The sequence below is a fragment of the Centruroides sculpturatus genome, unplaced genomic scaffold (genome assembly GCF_000671375.1).
Source record: "Centruroides sculpturatus isolate CEXI.00-Female unplaced genomic scaffold, Cexi_2.0 scaffold53, whole genome shotgun sequence".
NCBI classification, from domain to species: domain Eukaryota; kingdom Metazoa; phylum Arthropoda; class Arachnida; order Scorpiones; family Buthidae; genus Centruroides; species Centruroides sculpturatus.
The window spans coordinates 620930-641009 of record NW_019384350.1 but is presented as its reverse complement, the minus strand read 5'-3'; the positions used below and the strand labels follow the sequence as shown (position 1 = coordinate 641009).

Below are 20080 nucleotides of genomic sequence, written 5' to 3'. Positions count from 1 at the left end.
GTCACCAATTATGCCGGGTAGTCAGATGATGTGAGGAGGAGGTGGAGGATCACTTTATTCACACATTCATACAGATACAGACTTTTTACACATTGCAGCAGGTCTCTTTTTATTGTTTTTTAATCGGAGTCAGATTCAGGAGAGGCTACTGGGGCTTGCAGGGTCAACTCCTCTTGTTCCATCTTTTGTCTTTTGACAGCTGGCTTTTTGAAAAATATGTCCAAGGTGGTCTGTTTCTCTCTCTTCTTCAACACCTGTCGTAAATGACGGGCAAGGGTGTCATTGTAGAGATCATTGATCCTGTTGGCCTCAGCTGTGTTTGGATAATGAGTGTTGGTAAACTCCTGAACCTCTCCCCATTTGACAAGGAAGTTTCTGTCAACTTTCATTCCTTCTGATGATTTCTTTGCTTTGTTTCAATTGAAATCACCTTTCTGTTTTTTTTGAAGCCATGATTTACACAACACTTGAATAAATGTAAATACCCTGCACTGAGGTGATGTACGTAATAAACAAGAGTGCAAGCCAAATCCCAATGGGAGCTCTGTACTTCAGATATACTAATAATATATTCTAATAATATTAATATATTATAAAAATAACAGATTGTCATTGGCAACGGCAAAAGAGTGGAAATGTCATTCGCACTTGTTTGCAGAAAGTCCATTGTTCGCCTAATGTAACTGCCGAACGGAAAGTCCGTTGTTTGCAGCCAGTCCGCTGCTCAAGTCACATAATGTCCAAATAGAAAGTCCGTTGTTCACAACGTCCATTATTCGAGGCACCACTGTATTGTGAATTAAAGTTGGCACTTTAACACATGTAGCAGAGCTTGCTGTAGAGTGCTACCTATGCTCTACAGCTGTTTGATTTGTGTTTGTGTGCAAGCTTCAGGTATAATATGTCTAAAAAATTATTTGTACATGTTAACAAGTTGCATCCTATGCATCTATTTGTGTATTGTTCATCTGATAGGATTAATAGGATTACTGCTATATTCAATTGTAAATTTTTTTCTTGTAGGCAAATTCTTGCAATATCTGTGTTTATTAGTGACAAAATTTATATAAATGAGATCTCATTTTTCTTCTTACAGAGAAAAATAAAATTCTTATGATTTCTTTTATTAATGTCTGTTTTATTTGTACCTACTCTTAAATCTATGAAATACTAAATATTTGAAGAATCATCTGTAGAATCAATGAAATCTCTATTTTCAAGGGCAAATGCTTTTCTCATAACTCTTTTTTCCCTGATGATGATTACTACTATCACTACTACCTAATCATGTAAAATTTAATTTATGTTTAAAATTTACTTACCTGTTGAAGTCTCACAAGTGTATTATGACAAAGTGTTAAATTATGTGCAGTATTTGGCAATAAAGCCAACAATGGAATGCAGGCCATTAGCTGAACTGGACTTAATTCAAAAGGCAATCCAAAATTTGATGATCTGTAAAATATACACACAAAAAAATCATTTATTCATATAAATTCCAAACAATTTTTAAATTGTGGCAGTAGTAATTGTCAAATAAAAGTGTTTTAATATAGTGAAAAGTAAAGAATTAACTGTTACTAATAAACCAGATGCAAAGGAGGAAAATTGTTATGAAATTTAAAAAAAAAGTGTTTTTTGAAGTTTAATATAAGAATTATATGTAGAAAAATAAAACAGATAACTAAATAAATCAAATATTTTTCAATACTTACCTCTCTTCTAGTTTTGAGGGATGCCCAACAATAAATGTAAGACAAGCATTCAGAAGTTCTGCTGTCGCTGGAAATTGATGGAGCTGATTAGCAAGCAAATGAAAACTCTTTGTTTTAAGAAAATTTTCAATGACTTCATCAGAACTTCTCTGAAGATAAGCATCTAGAGTCTTTAAAAAAAATTGCAAAGGAAACAAATGTTAAAAATTTTTTATTTATTCCAAATAAATGTTGAAATATGTGCCATTTTTAAATACAACTAATAAAACAATTAATTGTACTTGAAAATTTAAATGCAATTAAATGTATTATGTAAAATCTTTCAATAAATGATTTTGAAAAAAAATAATCTTTTTAATAATTTCTATATTAAAATTTTTAATAAATTAAGATAAAATACAGGTTGAAAGTCCTTTATTCTAAATTCCAAAAACCTCCAATATACAAATGTTTATCGAGTGCCGACACAATGTGACACAAATAGAAAATTCCACAAAATACTTGGAATATTCCAGTGTTCTCTGCAGTTCACTTTTTGCTAGGTGTTCTACCAGGATGATTTTTCTGAATTCTGGCTGATAAAACTTCACAATATATATATATATATAACAACACCTGTATATACACAAAAGATGTAGCTTCTCATATTTATTGAGTGTAGTTCAATCACAATTTTTAACACAAGTTTACCAACCAGAACACATTCAAAATTGAAACAAATATGTATTATTTCAAACATATCAATTAACACCTCTATATGAATGTATCTAAAATTATTTTAATACTTCTACAATAGGTATTTTTTTAAAATGTTACAACTTTTGGTTTATTCTTATTGACCATCTTTGAGTTGATTGTCTTGCTTTGGTGCATTGTTGATGACAGTATGACAACTTTTATTTTTTTTAGAAACATATGAAACCAAATTTGCATAGTCTTTCCTGAATCCAAAAAGGGACGAATGGTCTTCTCTACAAGGTGCTGGTAAGAAAATATGCAGGCAGCTCATGTTTGTTCTTTCTTACTATTCCAACTGTTGTGAGGTTGTGCTGGTGATAAATGGAACACTTATGAACCAATTATCATATGTTACAAGACAGTCAGTACCTCAAATTGGTTCTATCAGATATTTTACAACAGCAGAAGGAGTTTGATTTACATGAAATGGGCCATCAGGCTGTTTTCCTAAATATGTTTATGTTTGGGAACATAGTATCCTCTAGCATCTACAAGTGAAAACATCTGTATTTGGCAGATTGCTTTTTTTTATAAACTGATAAAATCTCAAGAAAACTTTACATCATTTCCTCAATTGTTGTGTACTTGCTTACACAAACTTTTTTATAGTTTTCTACCAAAAGTTCAAAAATTTCTCAACAAAATCTCTGTTGACTCATAGCTGTATGAAAAATGGGGACCCTCGTGCCATCATCTCTCCACAATTTGTCAGTATGTAAATGTGACAATTTCAATACATTCAAACAATACAGAAGAACTTTCATCTCCACCAAATATGTGGGTTTTGCATCAATTTCTTGAGCATACTTTGATTTTATAATTTCAATATTAATGTTAGTATAGTCCACTATCTTCTGTAAAATGGTGTCAGGAAAAAGCACTATCACACTTCCAGGAGTGTGTTAGTGTTTTTGTGTAACCTTTGCAACCTGGAAGATGAGTGACAATGTTGTATCTTCTAGTGCACACTGACTGTAGTGGTTCTATCTTCTTTCATTTCATACCATCCTTCCCTGTGTAGTAACTTCCATCATCTGAAGGAATGGCATCTTCATCATTATCACTTTGTGATATATAAGTATCAAACTCGACGTTATCCCTGTTTTTTTCTTCCCTTACTTCTGCATCAACATTACTTCAGCATCATTCTCTTGACCATCTAACTATACTTCATCAACTTGACTCATCTTCATCTTTTGAAAGTATTTCATGTAGCACTCTACATACTATATCTCTTTCTTTTTAATCCATTTTGTACATTATATGTGAAGACACACTATGACTAGAAACTAATAAAACTGTAAGGTATTAAAAATTTACACAAACATTAAGAGTCATAATGGATCATGCCGACACAAAAGATGTTTCCTGTTAGCGCATTCAAGCAAACTGAATAATGGCTATATGTTCATGGAGTAAAATGAGATAGGAAATTACTGAGAGTCACACTAACCAATAGCAATGGTTTGGTAATTCAAAATAGACCGAGTGTGGTTATGATGACCCGCAACACCTGTCGTGGGTTAAAAAAAACATCCATATATATGGATTTCATCAAAATTTAATAAAAAATACCTAAATGAGTCACATCAGATGCAAATATACAAATATAATAAAGACTCAATAGTCCCTCACTTGCCAGTCTGATATGACCACAGAGTGGCATGCACATTTACAGGTTTCCACTTGTCAATATATGCAACATAGAGAAAATGATGTACTGTAGATGTATGCTGTCAGTCACTAGTTGTTTGTTGCAAATGCAGTAAAACAGTCACAATTGTGATTAATACAATAAACTAACCTGTGAACGAAGTGTATTTTTTATTGTACATTACATACATTTTTTTACTACAGGTACTTTGTACAGTACCCTATACTGTGTGATTAGTTTTGCAGAGTGATTTGTTCTTGTATGTACTTTTTTATTCTATTTATTCTAGTTCTATTTTTTTATTCAAAATTCAGTAATTCAACCAGTCTGATGTATGTCAGATTAGAGACTCTACTGTATTGCAAAACACTTCCGGTCCCAAGCATTTCAGATAAAAGATTCTCAACCTGCACTAAGAAATGTAAGTATACGAATTATTGGTTTTTATAAAATTAAATATTTTTATTATCGTAATTATGAAATAAATCTTCCCAACTTCAAAATCAAACATCTTTGTATAAATATAAAAACAACTAGACTTTTTAGAGATTTTTAAATTGTTGTTGTTATTGTCTTTATTTTTGTGTATGTACTTCTAAATTCTTCTATAACTTTACTACTTTAATAATGTAATCATCATTTTGAACTTTTATCATTTAGTCATTTTATAAATGATAAAGAGATTATTGTGAAAACCAACACAAGCATCAAAACTGCAAATTATTTAGACACGTATCAATCATATTTTGTTTGTTTCCAGATATATGGAAAACCATAGGAAAAAAGATGTATAAATAAAATATATGATCATTAATTTACTAACTATAATATACTTTTAATAATTGATAACTGACAAATAAAATATAAAGCAAAATTCTTGTATTGCCATACAAACTTTATAAACATTTTCTATTTTTTAACTTTGATTATTTTCATTTTTGACTACGAAAATAACTTATTTAAAATAGGACATCATATCAAAACTTGTTGAATATGAAAAGTGGGAGTTGAGGATTCGAGTCCGACACTGGGCAAATTCTTTTCTTCCAGAAGTTTCTAAATTAATTCTTAAATATTAATTTACTTATAATTATTAAATTTATTGTGAGATGGCAATTTAATCACTTATCTCTAGGCAAGATTACTCTGTATCTAATTTTTAAATGTAGCCATAATATAGCCCAACACAATCTAGCAGATTGTTTGTATCAATTTGCTCTGCATTTTCTCAATACTGGATAAAGTGTTAAGCAAATTATCAAATACTTATTAAATATTTATTTAAAAATTCTTTAAAGAGAGAATATATTTTCTGATCATGTATGTAAAGTCATATTACAAATACTTAAACATAAACAATGGAAATTCATTCCTTACCATGATACATGATGAAGCCACAAGACTGCAAGGATTGAGAGCAAAAACTATCAAAGCTTCCGGTTTTATTGTTGAAATAACATCATTAATTATTGAATCTGGTGCAGTAATTATGGTTTCTCGAATAATATTAATCAGACCTTAAGAAAAAATATGCATATAATCAATTTTTTTAATTTCATGAAATATGTAATTTTAAATACATAATACATCTATATACAGAATAGCAATGTTTTTATTATAATTTTAATCATCTGTATTTATGCCTTGACCTTGGTTTGGCAGAGTATTAGATGCTGGTTTATAAACTGGGTATGATACAATCCACCAACACCAATAATAATAATAAGGCAAAGAACATAAAACATAATAAAGTTGATAACAAGATTAGTAAAGATTATATTAGCAGACTGAAAAAATTTAAAAAATCAAAGCTGAGAGGGGAAAATACAATCAAAGCAGTAAATACTTAGGCAATACCTGTTATATAACATTGCTGTCATAATTGATTGAATCAAGACTTGATGCTTAGATCAAAAACACAAAAAATGTTGATAATTAATCATGCTTTAAATCCAGAAAGCAACAAAGGCAGACTTAATCTGAGCTTTGAAAAAACAGACTGCTACAAATTAAACAAATTGTTGAAGGAAAAAGAGGGCTGTTAGAATACATAGAAGAAAGAAAGTGAAAAGGAAATGTAGAAAGAAGGTAAAAATACTGAATTTCTACAAATCAAAGGAAAAAAGCAACACACTAAAAGCACAATTGACAACCCAAAGAAACAACTGAAAAAATAAAAACCACTGCCTCAGAAATATCTTTAAGTACTAGTAATTTTAGATCTGTATTTGCATTTTTTATATTACTATTTAATTAAAAATCTTCTGTTATAGAGCTGTTGTTAATATTTATTTACTATTTTATAATCTGTTATGTATCAATACTAAAATGTTATAATTATTAATCTAAAAACATGAGTTAATTTTCATATTCTGAATTTTTTTTCCTAAAGATTTATTTTTATTGTTTATGATTTGAATAAAAACTGGATTATCCGAAGAGACTTAGATATTTTGTTTTTGGATATCACAATCTTTTGTATCAGGAATTTTTAATTTAATAGTACAAATAATTTATAGATATATGGCCAAGTAAATAAAATGTAAAAAAGAAATATGACAATTTCACTTATGAAGTTATACCCTGCATGTCAAATTTTCATTGGTGCTAGTGAATTAAATATCCAAAAATCTTCTAACCCTAAACATCAAAAATGGATGTTTAGTAATTATAAAAATTATAACACACTTAAAGCAATTCTTGGTATATCACAATCATGACAAATCAAAGATTTTTGAAACCATAACCATTGTCAGAGGAAGTTTTACAGTTTATAACATATAACTACATATGACAACTGTTGCTTAAACTTTTGAGGAGGTGGAGGATTAGTGAGATTGGGTTGGGAGAGGATGATGACAACAACAATGGTCTTAATAATCAAAATGTACACTTATTGACCCAAGCATTTACAATAATGAAACTGCAAAACACAAAAAATTGCTCTGGCATAAGTTAAAAAATCTTTAGGAGTGAATTGAGGAGTGGGGAGACTCTCAGTATTTTTTTCTTGAGTGTCAAAGAATATCTATGCCAAATTTTGTGCAGATACATTGAACAATACAGAACCTTTTACTATTCAATCTATCTAATATAAATACATCCTTTGAAAAATAACTTATATACAAGAATCCTACTCAAATTTTTGTTTCAAATTTCATGACTTTCCCTGACCAACTTTGCACAAATTCCCTAACCCTCATGTCCCTTACAGTACAGCACATTAATAAAATGAAACAAAATTTGACTTTATGTACAGTACATATGCTATTGCTTCTCTAATTTTTTAATTAGTTATGTTTTTCTAATTAACAATTATGTAACTTTTATAACAATTAAATTATTAAAATTAAAAACAAAATGTTTTATTAAATAAAAGTGATTTATTCTGTTATTAATTCACAACTGTAAGACTACATGGCTTCGTAGAAAGCCATTTATTTATTTATTATTAACAAATCCTGTATTATCCATGTACAAAAGTATATATTTTTTAAACTTGCCCCTTAATAAATTTACCAAACTTTATAAAACATTAATAAATTGCATTAACAAAAAATTTCTGATTTTTTCCAATCAAAATTATTAAAATAGAAAAATGATAAATAATTTTAATATAAATGGTATTATTTAACCTTTTTTTGTACTTTGTAACCTTTTTTCTCATCAATGCATTTACATTGCTCGTAAATTGAGTGTAAATGGTAATTGTGAGGAATTTGAAGAGATTTAAAATATTTCAAAAAATTATATCAATGTTAGATTATTAAGAGCATTACAGATTTTTGTTTTTCTTCTATAAACTCAAGGATCCCTGTTAACACATCTGCAGAAATCTGCTATCTAAATTATCTCAAATACCTGGACATGAAAATATCTACTGTTCACTACACACACTAAATTTCCAGTATTTTCAGATGATGCTTTCAACGATATCAGATAAAGCAGTTGCGCATCTCAGGTTGAATAGATTGGTGGGAGAAAGCAATGTAACACTTGGACAATCTTCCAAGAAAGAATGATTCCCAGTGAATTTTCTATAGGAAACTGTCCCTATTTAGGTGTTAGATATGTAAAGAAAACTGATAAACTCCATGTGACCAGGCCATTGATTAGATGCAAACTTGTGATCAACTAACTTGTGTTTCATCCACATAGCCATTGATAGCCTAAGCACATAAGGAAGCCAGCTTGTGTTGTTTTAAAAATTCTAAGTAATTTCAAAAAAATATAATGTTTTAGTGAAATTATTTAAGTTGTAAATGTATGTAATTTTTCCTATTAAATTTTTAAAGTAATTTAACTTACATAATGTATATGCTATAACACATACTTAAATTGAAGCATTCTTTTAATCTAAAATATTTTCATGCTAACTTATGAGTTAAGTTTTGCATAGCAAATTGTATGGTAGGCCTATTTATGTATTTGTATGATTTAATTCAAACTTTCCAAACTATATAGTAATAATTATTAACTGATTTATAAATTATGGACTTATTTCGTGTGCAATAATTTTGGAGAAATTTTGGAGTCCTTAAAATATTCTGCATCTCTGCTCACAAGTTGGATTGCACCATATTACTTCTTACTGCCTGCAGACAACTACACTTGGTTGACCATATTATCAGCAAACGAAACAGGGTAGCCAAGGAGAATTTTTTAACAATTTTTGACAAATTTCCTGACTTTCCATTACTATTTCTGAACTTCGATGAAAATCCCTGACTTTCCAGGGTTAAAAAGCAGATATGCCTGATGCTGCCTGGGGCAGCATCAGGCATATCTGCCTAAATAACAACAATAAACATGAAAATAAACCATAATAAGAGCCTGCCATTTTGTGTTTGCTGGTAACTTTGTATTAAATACAAGAAATTTACTTAATTTTCATGTCTGAATGCCTCCATTTACTTATCAAATTTTGCAAAAATGGATCAAATATTTAGACATGGCACTCTCAAAATTCCTAAAAACAATTTTGTGCTTGATAATAACCTTGTATTAAGTAATTTTCCTATTCAAATGTTACAATCCCACTGGTCAAATAGTAAAGTACCCTATTATGGGTGGAAATTAAAGTCAATTCAACCAAAATAGTCAATGACCTCTTCCTGAATGAGCAGATGGTCTCTGAGAAGCCTCATTGTATGTGTTCAAATCATGTCAAAATGTATAAAGAACAAACTAATAAACTTTCTTCATATATCAGATATTTCTTGGGCTCAAGTTAAGAAGGAATGGACTTTAGGGGTGGCTGAGGTGAGGATTCTCAAAGTATTTTTCTAGAGTGTTGAAAAATATTCATGCCAAATTTGGTTCAGATACGTTGAATGGTATAGAAACCTTTACTTATATATATATATACATATTTTGACTTTTACTTATATAGATTGATGCAAAGATGGGAAAACCTACATAAAAAAGTTGTCTTTGCCAAAGAAAATTGTCGTTCCTACAACATGAAATTGGATGACTTTTGTGTATGTAAGTAAATTTTATATGAACTTTCAATATTTGAGTTTATTTTTTTTTACATTAAAGAAAATAAGATAATCATAGTAATAGACTAATAAATTATTTTGCTGTTAATTCATTTAAAAATACATTAAAAATCTATTTTAGATAAGACAAGAATAGTTATTTCTTAAGTTAAATGAAAAATTACAAAATTAATTTAACACTTACTGAAAATTACATCATCTCTTAAAGTTGGTTGAGAATAACTCTCTTCCTCACTTTCAGTATTTTCATCTCCTAATAAAATATACAAATAAATTTAATCATATGTAAACATAAGAATTTATGATAAAAAATTTATGAATTAAAATAAGAACCTATGAAAATATTAGCAAATCCTTGGTCTTTGGAATCATTGCTATAGAGAGATATAATTTCCCATTCTTCTTCACTTAAAAAAAATTTATAAGAATGAGGAGAAAGCATGCTATTATCCAATACAATTTCATCTTCCACTTCAGGCACACTTTCACAGTTTATGTTGTCCACATTATGATTTTTGTTTTGCAATTGTTCCCTTGTGACAATTTTGTCAGCTTCACTTACTGTGTCGTCTTTAGTCAAATTAGAATGATTTTTATCTAAGTCACATTCATTTGGAAAACTTTCACTGCTAATATTATCTGGCATTTCATTTCCCAGATAAAGAATTTCATAATTTATTCTCAAATAATCAGAATCTTTATTCTCTTTACTTAAATTAGATTTTGATTGAAGTAAATTATCTTGACTTGAGTTACTGGCTTCATCTAGTGGTTTCTGAAGATCTATTCTTTCAATACCTTCATTAATTTCTTCATAAGAACTGTCATCACTTGTATTCTCTAGTGACTTTATCAAACCTGTAAAATGATGATTATTGCTTACTATGCTTTGCAAAAATTTAAAATTACATTAAAATTAAACTACAAAATCATACCCCTCTCATTTTGTGTAAATAAGAAATAAAATGAACTAGGAGCATGACAAATATATGTAGATGAAGCTTGATGTAATAACAGTAAACAATTAAATATTTTTTTAAGTAAAGACAACTTAAAAGTGTTGAAAAACTTTTGAATAAGCCATGGTATAGCAACTGCTATTTCTTTTGACAAAAGGACATTTTCATTGCTGCTAAATTTATCCTGAAAAAAAATTTAATTATTATTTCAAATTAATCATAAAATTGTCTTTATTTTTAAAGATAAAATATGCATTACTTCAAGAATGCTAAAGAGAACATCCTCTGTTGAAACTGAAAGCATTTGTGATATATTATATTTCTGATATGAATGTTTGTCTCTGACTAATGTTTGAAGTATAGAGAAAAGTGTTTTTAAAACTTCAGTGTCTATTTTTTCCCAGATTTTCCAACATATTATCATTTCCTTAAACATCAGAGGATTAATTATAACAGATTTTGAATTGCTGTCAACAAATGCTGCTCCATTAGAAGAATCTATTTGTAAAATTGTTCCACTTATGCACGCATTTAAAAATACCTATAAAAATAAAAAGAAAATTATGACAACACAGTAAACAAATCTATATATTTAAAATATGTTTACATAAATAGCCTGATTATATATATTTAGCTACAAACTTTAAGAATAGTTTTAACTTTTTAAATATAATGGACAGTGGATAATTCAACATTTCAATGATGATATGATGATATTTATGTATAACATTTCAATATTGTTATACATAAATATCATCATATCGACCCAAATGTAAGTAGACATCAATTTTTTATTATTAATTTTATTTGCATTAAAACAATTTAGGAAGTCATTGAAACAATACTCCATCATAACTTTCATTGTCATTCCTGCTTTCAATTTCATTACCACATCATGGTCTTTGGCCTCACTTTTTTCTCAAAATTAATTTATTTAGAAATAAAATTTTTTTAAATTTGTATTTATAAATATCTAGGAATAAATCAGTGTAAATGGATTTTTGATTGAAAAAATTACTAAGAAAGCAAATTGCATTTAAATCATATCTAGTCTATCAGAAATTGTACTCAGTTTGTTTTTTAGAAATAAATGTTTGCATCAGACACTTATAATAAGTAACAATTTGTCACTTATTTCTTTTTCTGCTAATATCAATAAAAATAAAAGTTATAAAGCAAAATCAAGACATTGTCCTATATATGCTAATAGGCTACCTGGCTTCTAACCAGAACTTAAGCAATACTACAAACGTCAGATTCAAAAATAAACTAAGGATTCAGGACTACCATTCCTGAACCTATTCAAAAGTAAAATTATATCTTGAATCCTTAATTAAAATTTATGTTTGCATGGATTTAGTGTAGATAATTAAAAGAAGCTGTGTGAGCTACAATCCATTAGAAGTAAGAAAATAGACTGAAGAAACAGAGTTCTGATCTATGACTCTAATGTTATAAAAACAAATTAAAGAAATAACTCATTTTTCTTAGTAAGAATATTGTCTTAATGTACAAAATATATAAATGTTAAAATTAGGCAACTCATTCCAAGAATTTATTCATATTGATGATACTATAGTATCATCAATATGAATAAATATGTCAAATAAATAGATATCAGTGAAGATGAAAGTACTGTTAATAAATTTGGTTTCATATATGAAACCAAATTTATTAACACTACAGTAGAGCTCGTTTATCCGAATCACTTGGGAACTAAGGTTGTTCAGATAACTTATTTTTCGGATAACCAATTATGTACAAAAAAATATATTAACCTATCCCATGTTGAAATTTTTCTTTGTTGCGTGTCACTTCACGTTGAATTTTTGTCGATGTCAAGCCTAACAAAAACTTTTTAAAATAATAATCGTGAAAATTATTTCTTTATTTTTTACAAACAAAATAAATATATTCAAAAATATAAAAACAAAATACTTTAGAAGTTGATCTAGTATCAAAAACATTCGATTCAGCACGACACACAGTCCTCAGAAAAACACCACACAAAAGTACCAGTGCTGCCAGCTAAAACACACACACCAACAAAAAAAATATTGGAGTAGCCCAAGATATAGCCAAAGATTGTAGCGCCACAGCACTAGCAAAAATTTAAATTTGCCAACTGGAATTCTTTCGGATAACCGACGCTCTACTGTACTTTCATCTTCACTAATAAAAATACTTTTAATAAATTTTGTTTTTATGCTATATCTTATATAAATTTTTTGAATGAGAATGAGTATCATAATATAACTTTAATTCAATTAGAAACTTCAGACTAGGAGGTGTTAAAGAGAATTAAAAGGAATATTTTATATATAAGGAATATTATAAAATATTCCTTTTAATTCTCTTTAACACCTCCTAGTCTGAAGTTTCTAATTGAATTAACACAACTGTTGGGTGACATCCAATCCAAGTATTTAATATACCTAAAACAATTTGTTACTAGAGAGAGGCATTAGGAGCCATCTCTTATTAAATTTTAATAATTATAATTAAATTAATATTTATTAATTAATTTAGAAGATTCTAGAAGAAAAGAATCTGCCTGGAGCAGGACTTAACTCCCATTAACTCCTGCTTATTGTGTAGATGTGTTGCCAGTTATGCTGCTTGAGCCTCCACTCTNAAGCTGAGAGGGGAAAATACAATCAAAGCAGTAAATACTTAGGCAATACCTGTTATATAACATTGCTGTCATAATTGATTGAATCAAGACTTGATGCTTAGATCAAAAACACAAAAAATGTTGATAATTAATCATGCTTTAAATCCAGAAAGCAACAAAGGCAGACTTAATCTGAGCTGTGAAAAAACAGACTGCTACAAATTAAACAAATTGTTGAAGGAAAAAGAGGGCTGTTAGAATACATAGAAGAAAGAAAGTGAAAAGGAAATGTAGAAAGAAGGTAAAAATACTGAATTTCTACAAATCAAAGGAAAAAAGCAACACACTAAAAGCACAATTGACAACCCAAAGAAACAACTGAAAAAATAAAAACCACTGCCTCAGAAATATCTTTAAGTACTAGTAATTTTAGATCTGTATTTGCATTTTTTATATTACTATTTAATTAAAAATCTTCTGTTATAGAGCTGTTGTTAATATTTATTTACTATTTTATAATCTGTTATGTATCAATACTAAAATGTTATAATTATTAATCTAAAAACATGAGTTAATTTTCATATTCTGAATTTTTTTTCCTAAAGATTTATTTTTATTGTTTATGATTTGAATAAAAACTGGATTATCTGAAGAGACTTAGATATTTTGTTTTTGGATATCACAATCTTTTGTATCAGGAATTTTTAATTTAATAGTACAAATAATTTATAGATATATGGCCAAGTAAATAAAATGTAAAAAAGAAATATGACAATTTCACTTATGAAGTTATACCCTGCATGTCAAATTTTCATTGGTGCTAGTGAATTAAATATCCAAAAATCTTCTAACCCTAAACATCAAAAATGGATGTTTAGTAATTATAAAAATTATAACACACTTAAAGCAATTCTTGGTATATCACAATCATGATCAATCAAAGATTTTTGAAACCATAACCATTGTCAGAGGAAGTTTTACAGTTTATAACATATAACTACATATGACAACTGTTGCTTAAACTTTTGAGGAGGTGGAGGATTAGTGAGATTGGGTTGGGAGAGGATGATGACAACAACAATGGTCTTAATAATCAAAATGTACACTTATTGACCCAAGCATTTACAATAATGAAACTGCAAAACACAAAAAATTGCTCTGGCATAAGTTAAAAAATCTTTAGGAGTGAATTGAGGAGTGGGGAGACTCTCAGTATTTTTTTCTTGAGTGTCAAAGAATATCTATGCCAAATTTTGTGCAGATACATTGAACAATACAGAACCTTTTACTATTCAATCTATCTAATATAAATACATCCTTTGAAAAATAACTTATATACAAGAATCCTACTCAAATTTTTGTTTCAAATTTCATGACTTTCCCTGACCAACTTTGCACAAATTCCCTAACCCTCATGTCCCTTACAGTACAGCACATTAATAAAATGAAACAAAATTTGACTATGTACATTACATATGCTATTGCTTCTCTAATTTTTTAATTAGTTATGTTTTTCTAATTAACAATTATGTAACTTTTATAACAATTAAATTATTAAAATTAAAAACAAAATGTTTTATTAAATAAAAGTGATTTACTCTGTTATTAATTCACAACTGTAAGACTACATGGCTTCGTAGAAAGCCATTTATTTATTTATTATTAACAAATCCTGTATTATCCATGTACAAAAGTATATATTTTTTAAACTTGCTCCTTAATAAATTTACCAAACTTTATAAAACATTAATAAATTGCATTAACAAAAAATTTCTGATTTTTTCCAATCAAAATTATTAAAATAGAAAAATGATAAATAATTTTAATATAAATGGTATTATTTAACCTTTTTTTGTACTTTGTAACCTTTTTTCTCATCAATGCATTTACATTGCTCGTAAATTGAGTGTAAATGGTAATTGTGAGGAATTTGAAGAGATTTAAAATATTTCAAAAAATTATATCAATGTTAGATTATTAAGAGCATTACAGATTTTTGTTTTTCTTCTATAAACTCAAGGATCCCTGTTAACACATCTGCAGAAATCTGCTATCTAAATTATCTCAAATACCTGGACATGAAAATATCTACTGTTCACTACACACACTAAATTTCCAGTATTTTCAGATGATGCTTTCAACGATATCAGATAAAGCAGTTGCGCATCTCAGGTTGAATAGATTGGTGGGAGAAAGCAATGTAACACTTGGACAATCTTCCAAGAAAGAATGATTCCCAGTGAATTTTCTATAGGAAACTGTCCCTATTTAGGTGTTAGATATGTAAAGAAAACTGATAAACTCCATGTGACCAGGCCATTGATTAGATGCAAACTTGTGATCAACTAACTTGTATTTCATCCACATAGCCATTGATAGCCTAAGCACATAAGGAAGCCAGCTTGTGTTGTTTTAAAAATTCTAAGTAATTTCAAAAAAATATAATGTTTTAGTGAAATTATTTAAGTTGTAAATGTATGTAATTTTTCCTATTAAATTTTTAAAGTAATTTAACTTACATAATGTATATGCTATAACACATACTTAAATTGAAGCATTCTTTTAATCTAAAATATTTTCATGCTAACTTATGAGTTAAGTTTTGCATAGCAAATTGTATGGTAGGCCTATTTATGTATTTGTATGATTTAATTCAAACTTTCCAAACTATATAGTAATAATTATTAACTGATTTATAAATTATGGACTTATTTCGTGTGCAATAATTTTGGAGAAATTTTGAGTCCTTAAAATATTCTGCATCTCTGCTCACAAGTTGGATTGCACCATATTACTTCTTACTGCCTGCAGACAACTACACTTGGTTGACCATATTATCAGCAAACAAAACAGGGTTGCCAAGGAGAATTTTTTAACAATTTTTGACAAATTTCCTGACTTTCCATTACTATTTCTGAACTTCGATGAAAATCCCTGACTTTCCAGGGTTAAAAAGCAGATATGCCTGATGCTGCCTGGGGCAGCATCAGGCATATCTGCCTAAATAACAACAATAAACATGAAAATAAACCATAATAAGAGCCTGCCATTTTGTTTGCTGGTAACTTTGTATTAAATACAGGAAATTTACTTAATTTTCATGTCTGAATGCCTCCATTTACTTATCAAATTTTGCAAAAATGGATCAAATATTTAGACCTGGCACTCTCAAAATTCCTAAAAACAATTTTGTGCTCGATAATAACCTTGTATTAAGTAATTTTCCTATTCAAATGTTACAATCCCACTGGTCAAATAGTAAAGTACCCTATTATGGGTGGAAATTAAAGTCAATTCAACCAAAATAGTCAATGACCTCTTCCTGAATGAGCAGATGGTCTCTGAGAAGCCTCATTGTATGTGTTCAAATCATGTCAAAATGTATAAAAAACAAACTAATAAACTTTCTTCATATATCAGATATTTCTTGGGCTCAAGTTAAGAAGGAATGGACTTTAGGGGTGGCTGAGGTGAGGATTCTCAAAGTATTTTTCTAGAGTGNTTATTAGTCTATTACTATGATTATCTTATTTTCTTTAATGTAAAAAAAAATAAACTCAAATATTGAAAGTTCATATAAAATTTACTTACATACACAAAAGTCATCCAATTTCATGTTGTAGGAACGACAATTTTCTTTGGCAAAGACAACTTTTTTATGTAGGTTTTCCCATCTTTGCATCAATCTATATAAGTAAAAGTCAAAATATGTATATATATATATACATATTTTGACTTTTACTTATATAGATTGATGCAAAGATGGGAAAACCTACATAAAAAAGTTGTCTTTGCCAAAGAAAATTGTCGTTTCTACAACATGAAATTGGATGACTTTTGTGTATGTAAGTAAATTTTATATGAACTTTCAATATTTGAGTTTATTTTTTTTTACATTAAAGAAAATAAGATAATCATAGTAATAGACTAATAAATTATTTTTCTGTTAATTCATTTAAAAATACATTAAAAATCTATTTTAGATAAGACAAGAATAGTTATTTCTTAAGTTAAATGAAAAATTACAAAATTAATTTAACACTTACTGAAAATTACATCATCTCTTAAAGTTGGTTGAGAATAACTCTCTTCCTCACTTTCAGTATTTTCATCTCCTAATAAAATATACAAATAAATTTAATCATATGTAAACATAAGAATTTATGATAAAAAATTTATGAATTAAAATAAGAACCTATGAAAATATTAGCAAATCCTTGGTCTTTGGAATCATTGCTATAGAGAGATATAATTTCCCATTCTTCTTCACTTAAAAAAAATTTATAAGAATGAGGAGAAAGCATGCTATTATCCAATACAATTTCATCTTCCACTTCAGGCACACTTTCACAGTTTATGTTGTCCACATTATGATTTTTGTTTTGCAATTGTTCCCTTGTGACAATTTTGTCAGCTTCACTTACTGTGTCGTCTTTAGTCAAATTAGAATGATTTTTATCTAAGTCACATTCATTTGGAAAACTTTCACTGCTAATATTATCTGGCATTTCATTTCCCAGATAAAGAATTTCATAATTTATTCTCAAATAATCAGAATCTTTATTCTCTTTACTTAAATTAGATTTTGATTGAAGTAAATTATCTTGACTTGAGTTACTGGCTTCATCTAGTGGTTTCTGAAGATCTATTCTTTCAATACCTTCATTAATTTCTTCATAAGAACTGTCATCACTTGTATTCTCTAGTGACTTTATCAAACCTGTAAAATGATGATTATTGCTTACTATGCTTTGCAAAAATTTAAAATTACATTAAAATTAAACTACAAAATCATACCCCTCTCATTTTGTGTAAATAAGAAATAAAATGAACTAGGAGCATGACAAATATATGTAGATGAAGCTTGATGTAATAACAGTAAACAATTAAATATTTTTTTAAGTAAAGACAACTTAAAAGTGTTGAAAAACTTTTGAATAAGCCATGGTATAGCAACTGCTATTTCTTTTGACAAAAGGACATTTTCATTGCTGCTAAATTTATCCTGAAAAAAAATTTAATTATTATTTCAAATTAATCATAAAATTGTCTTTATTTTTAAAGATAAAATATGCATTACTTCAAGAATGCTAAAGAGAACATCCTCTGTTGAAACTGAAAGCATTTGTGATATATTATATTTCTGATATGAATGTTTGTCTCTGACTAATGTTTGAAGTATAGAGAAAAGTGTTTTTAAAACTTCAGTGTCTATTTTTTCCCAGATTTTCCAACATATTATCATTTCCTTAAACATCAGAGGATTAATTATAACAGATTTTGAATTGCTGTCAACAAATGCTGCTCCATTAGAAGAATCTATTTGTAAAATTGTTCCACTTATGCACGCATTTAAAAATACCTATAAAAATAAAAAGAAAATTATGACAACACAGTAAACAAATCTATATATTTAAAATATGTTTACATAAATAGCCTGATTATATATATTTAGCTACAAACTTTAAGAATAGTTTTAACTTTTTAAATATAATGGACAGTGGATAATTCAACATTTCAATGATGATATGATGATATTTATGTATAACATTTCAATATTGTTATACATAAATATCATCATATCGACCCAAATGTAAGTAGACATCAATTTTTTATTATTAATTTTATTTGCATTAAAACAATTTAGGAAGTCATTGAAACAATACTCCATCATAACTTTCATTGTCATTCCTGCTTTCAATTTCATTACCACATCATGGTCTTTGGCCTCACTTTTTTCTCAAAATTAATTTATTTAGAAATAAAATTTTTTTAAATTTGTATTTATAAATATCTAGGAATAAATCAGTGTAAATGGATTTTTGATTGAAAAAATTACTAAGAAAGCAAATTGCATTTAAATCATATCTAGTCTATCAGAAATTGTACTCAGTTTGTTTTTTAGAAATAAATGTTTGCATCAGACACTTATAATAAGTAACAATTTGTCACTTATTTCTTTTTCTGCTAATATCAATAAAAATAAAAGTTATAAAGCAAAATCAAGACATTGTCCTATATATGCTAATAGGCTACCTGGCTTCTAACCAGAACTTAAGCAAAGGTATACTACAAACGTCAGATTCAAAAATGAACTAAGGATTTAGGACTACCATTCCTGAACTTATTCAAAAGTAAAATTATATCTTGAATCCTTAATTAAAATTTATGTTTGCATGGATTTAGTGTAGATAATTAAAAGAACCTGTGTGAGCTACAATCCATTAGAAGTAAGAAAATAGACTGAAGAAACAGAGTTCTGATCTATGACTCTAATGTTATAAAAACAAATTAAAGAAATAACTCATTTTTCTTAGTAAGAATATTGTCTTAATGTACAAAATATATAAATGTTAAAATTAGGCAACTCATTCCAAGAATTTATTCATATTGATGATACTATAGTATCATCAATATGAATAAATATGTCAAATAAATAGATATCAGTGAAGATGAAAGTACTGTTAATAAATTTGGTTTCATATATAAAACAAAATTAATAAAAACAAAAGAAAACCTCGTTTATCCGAATCACTTGGGAACTAAGGTTGTTCAGATAACTTATTTTTCGGATAACCAATTATGTACAAAAAAATATATTAACCTATCCCATGTTGAAATTTTTCTTTGTTGCGTGTCACTTCACGTTGAATTTTTGTCGATGTCAAGCCTAACAAAAACTTTTTAAAAATAATAATCGTCGCTATTGTGTCGTTAAAAATTATTTTTAAATTATTTTGTTGCTTACAAAACAAACAACCACTCATAATTAGAAAATTAAGTCTCGTTTAAATACTGGCCTCCCTTCAATGGTCGAGCCAGTATTGCCAGCTAAAACACGCAAAAATTTAACAAAAATAATATTAAAGTAGCCAAGACATAGCCAAATATTGTAG

The 20080-nt window shown here is 28.0% G+C and overlaps 2 protein-coding genes across 2 annotated transcripts in view; both read right to left on the bottom strand.

The window, feature by feature from the left end:
* The window catches only part of LOC111637549 (lysosomal-trafficking regulator-like), a 29510-nt gene extending 18392 nt beyond the window's left edge, over positions 1–11118 (bottom strand). The window contains exons 1-7 of the mRNA XM_023383060.1: positions 10830–11118; positions 10547–10754; positions 9945–10469; positions 9796–9864; positions 5485–5624; positions 1716–1885; positions 1323–1455 (exon numbers count right to left, since the gene is read on the bottom strand). Of these exons, the coding sequence (XP_023238828.1) occupies positions 1323–1455; positions 1716–1885; positions 5485–5624; positions 9796–9864; positions 9945–10469; positions 10547–10754; positions 10830–11006 (1422 nt within the window). The 5' untranslated portion in view covers positions 11007–11118. The remainder of the gene's footprint in view (positions 1–1322; positions 1456–1715; positions 1886–5484; positions 5625–9795; positions 9865–9944; positions 10470–10546; positions 10755–10829) is intronic.
* A 6032-nt stretch (positions 11119–17150) lies between these two features.
* The window catches only part of LOC111637404 (lysosomal-trafficking regulator-like), a 60374-nt gene continuing 57444 nt past the window's right edge, over positions 17151–20080 (bottom strand). The window contains exons 21-25 of the mRNA XM_023382888.1: positions 18265–18546; positions 17982–18189; positions 17380–17904; positions 17231–17299; positions 17151–17158 (exon numbers count right to left, since the gene is read on the bottom strand). Coding sequence (XP_023238656.1) covers positions 17151–17158; positions 17231–17299; positions 17380–17904; positions 17982–18189; positions 18265–18546 — 1092 coding nt within the window. The remainder of the gene's footprint in view (positions 17159–17230; positions 17300–17379; positions 17905–17981; positions 18190–18264; positions 18547–20080) is intronic.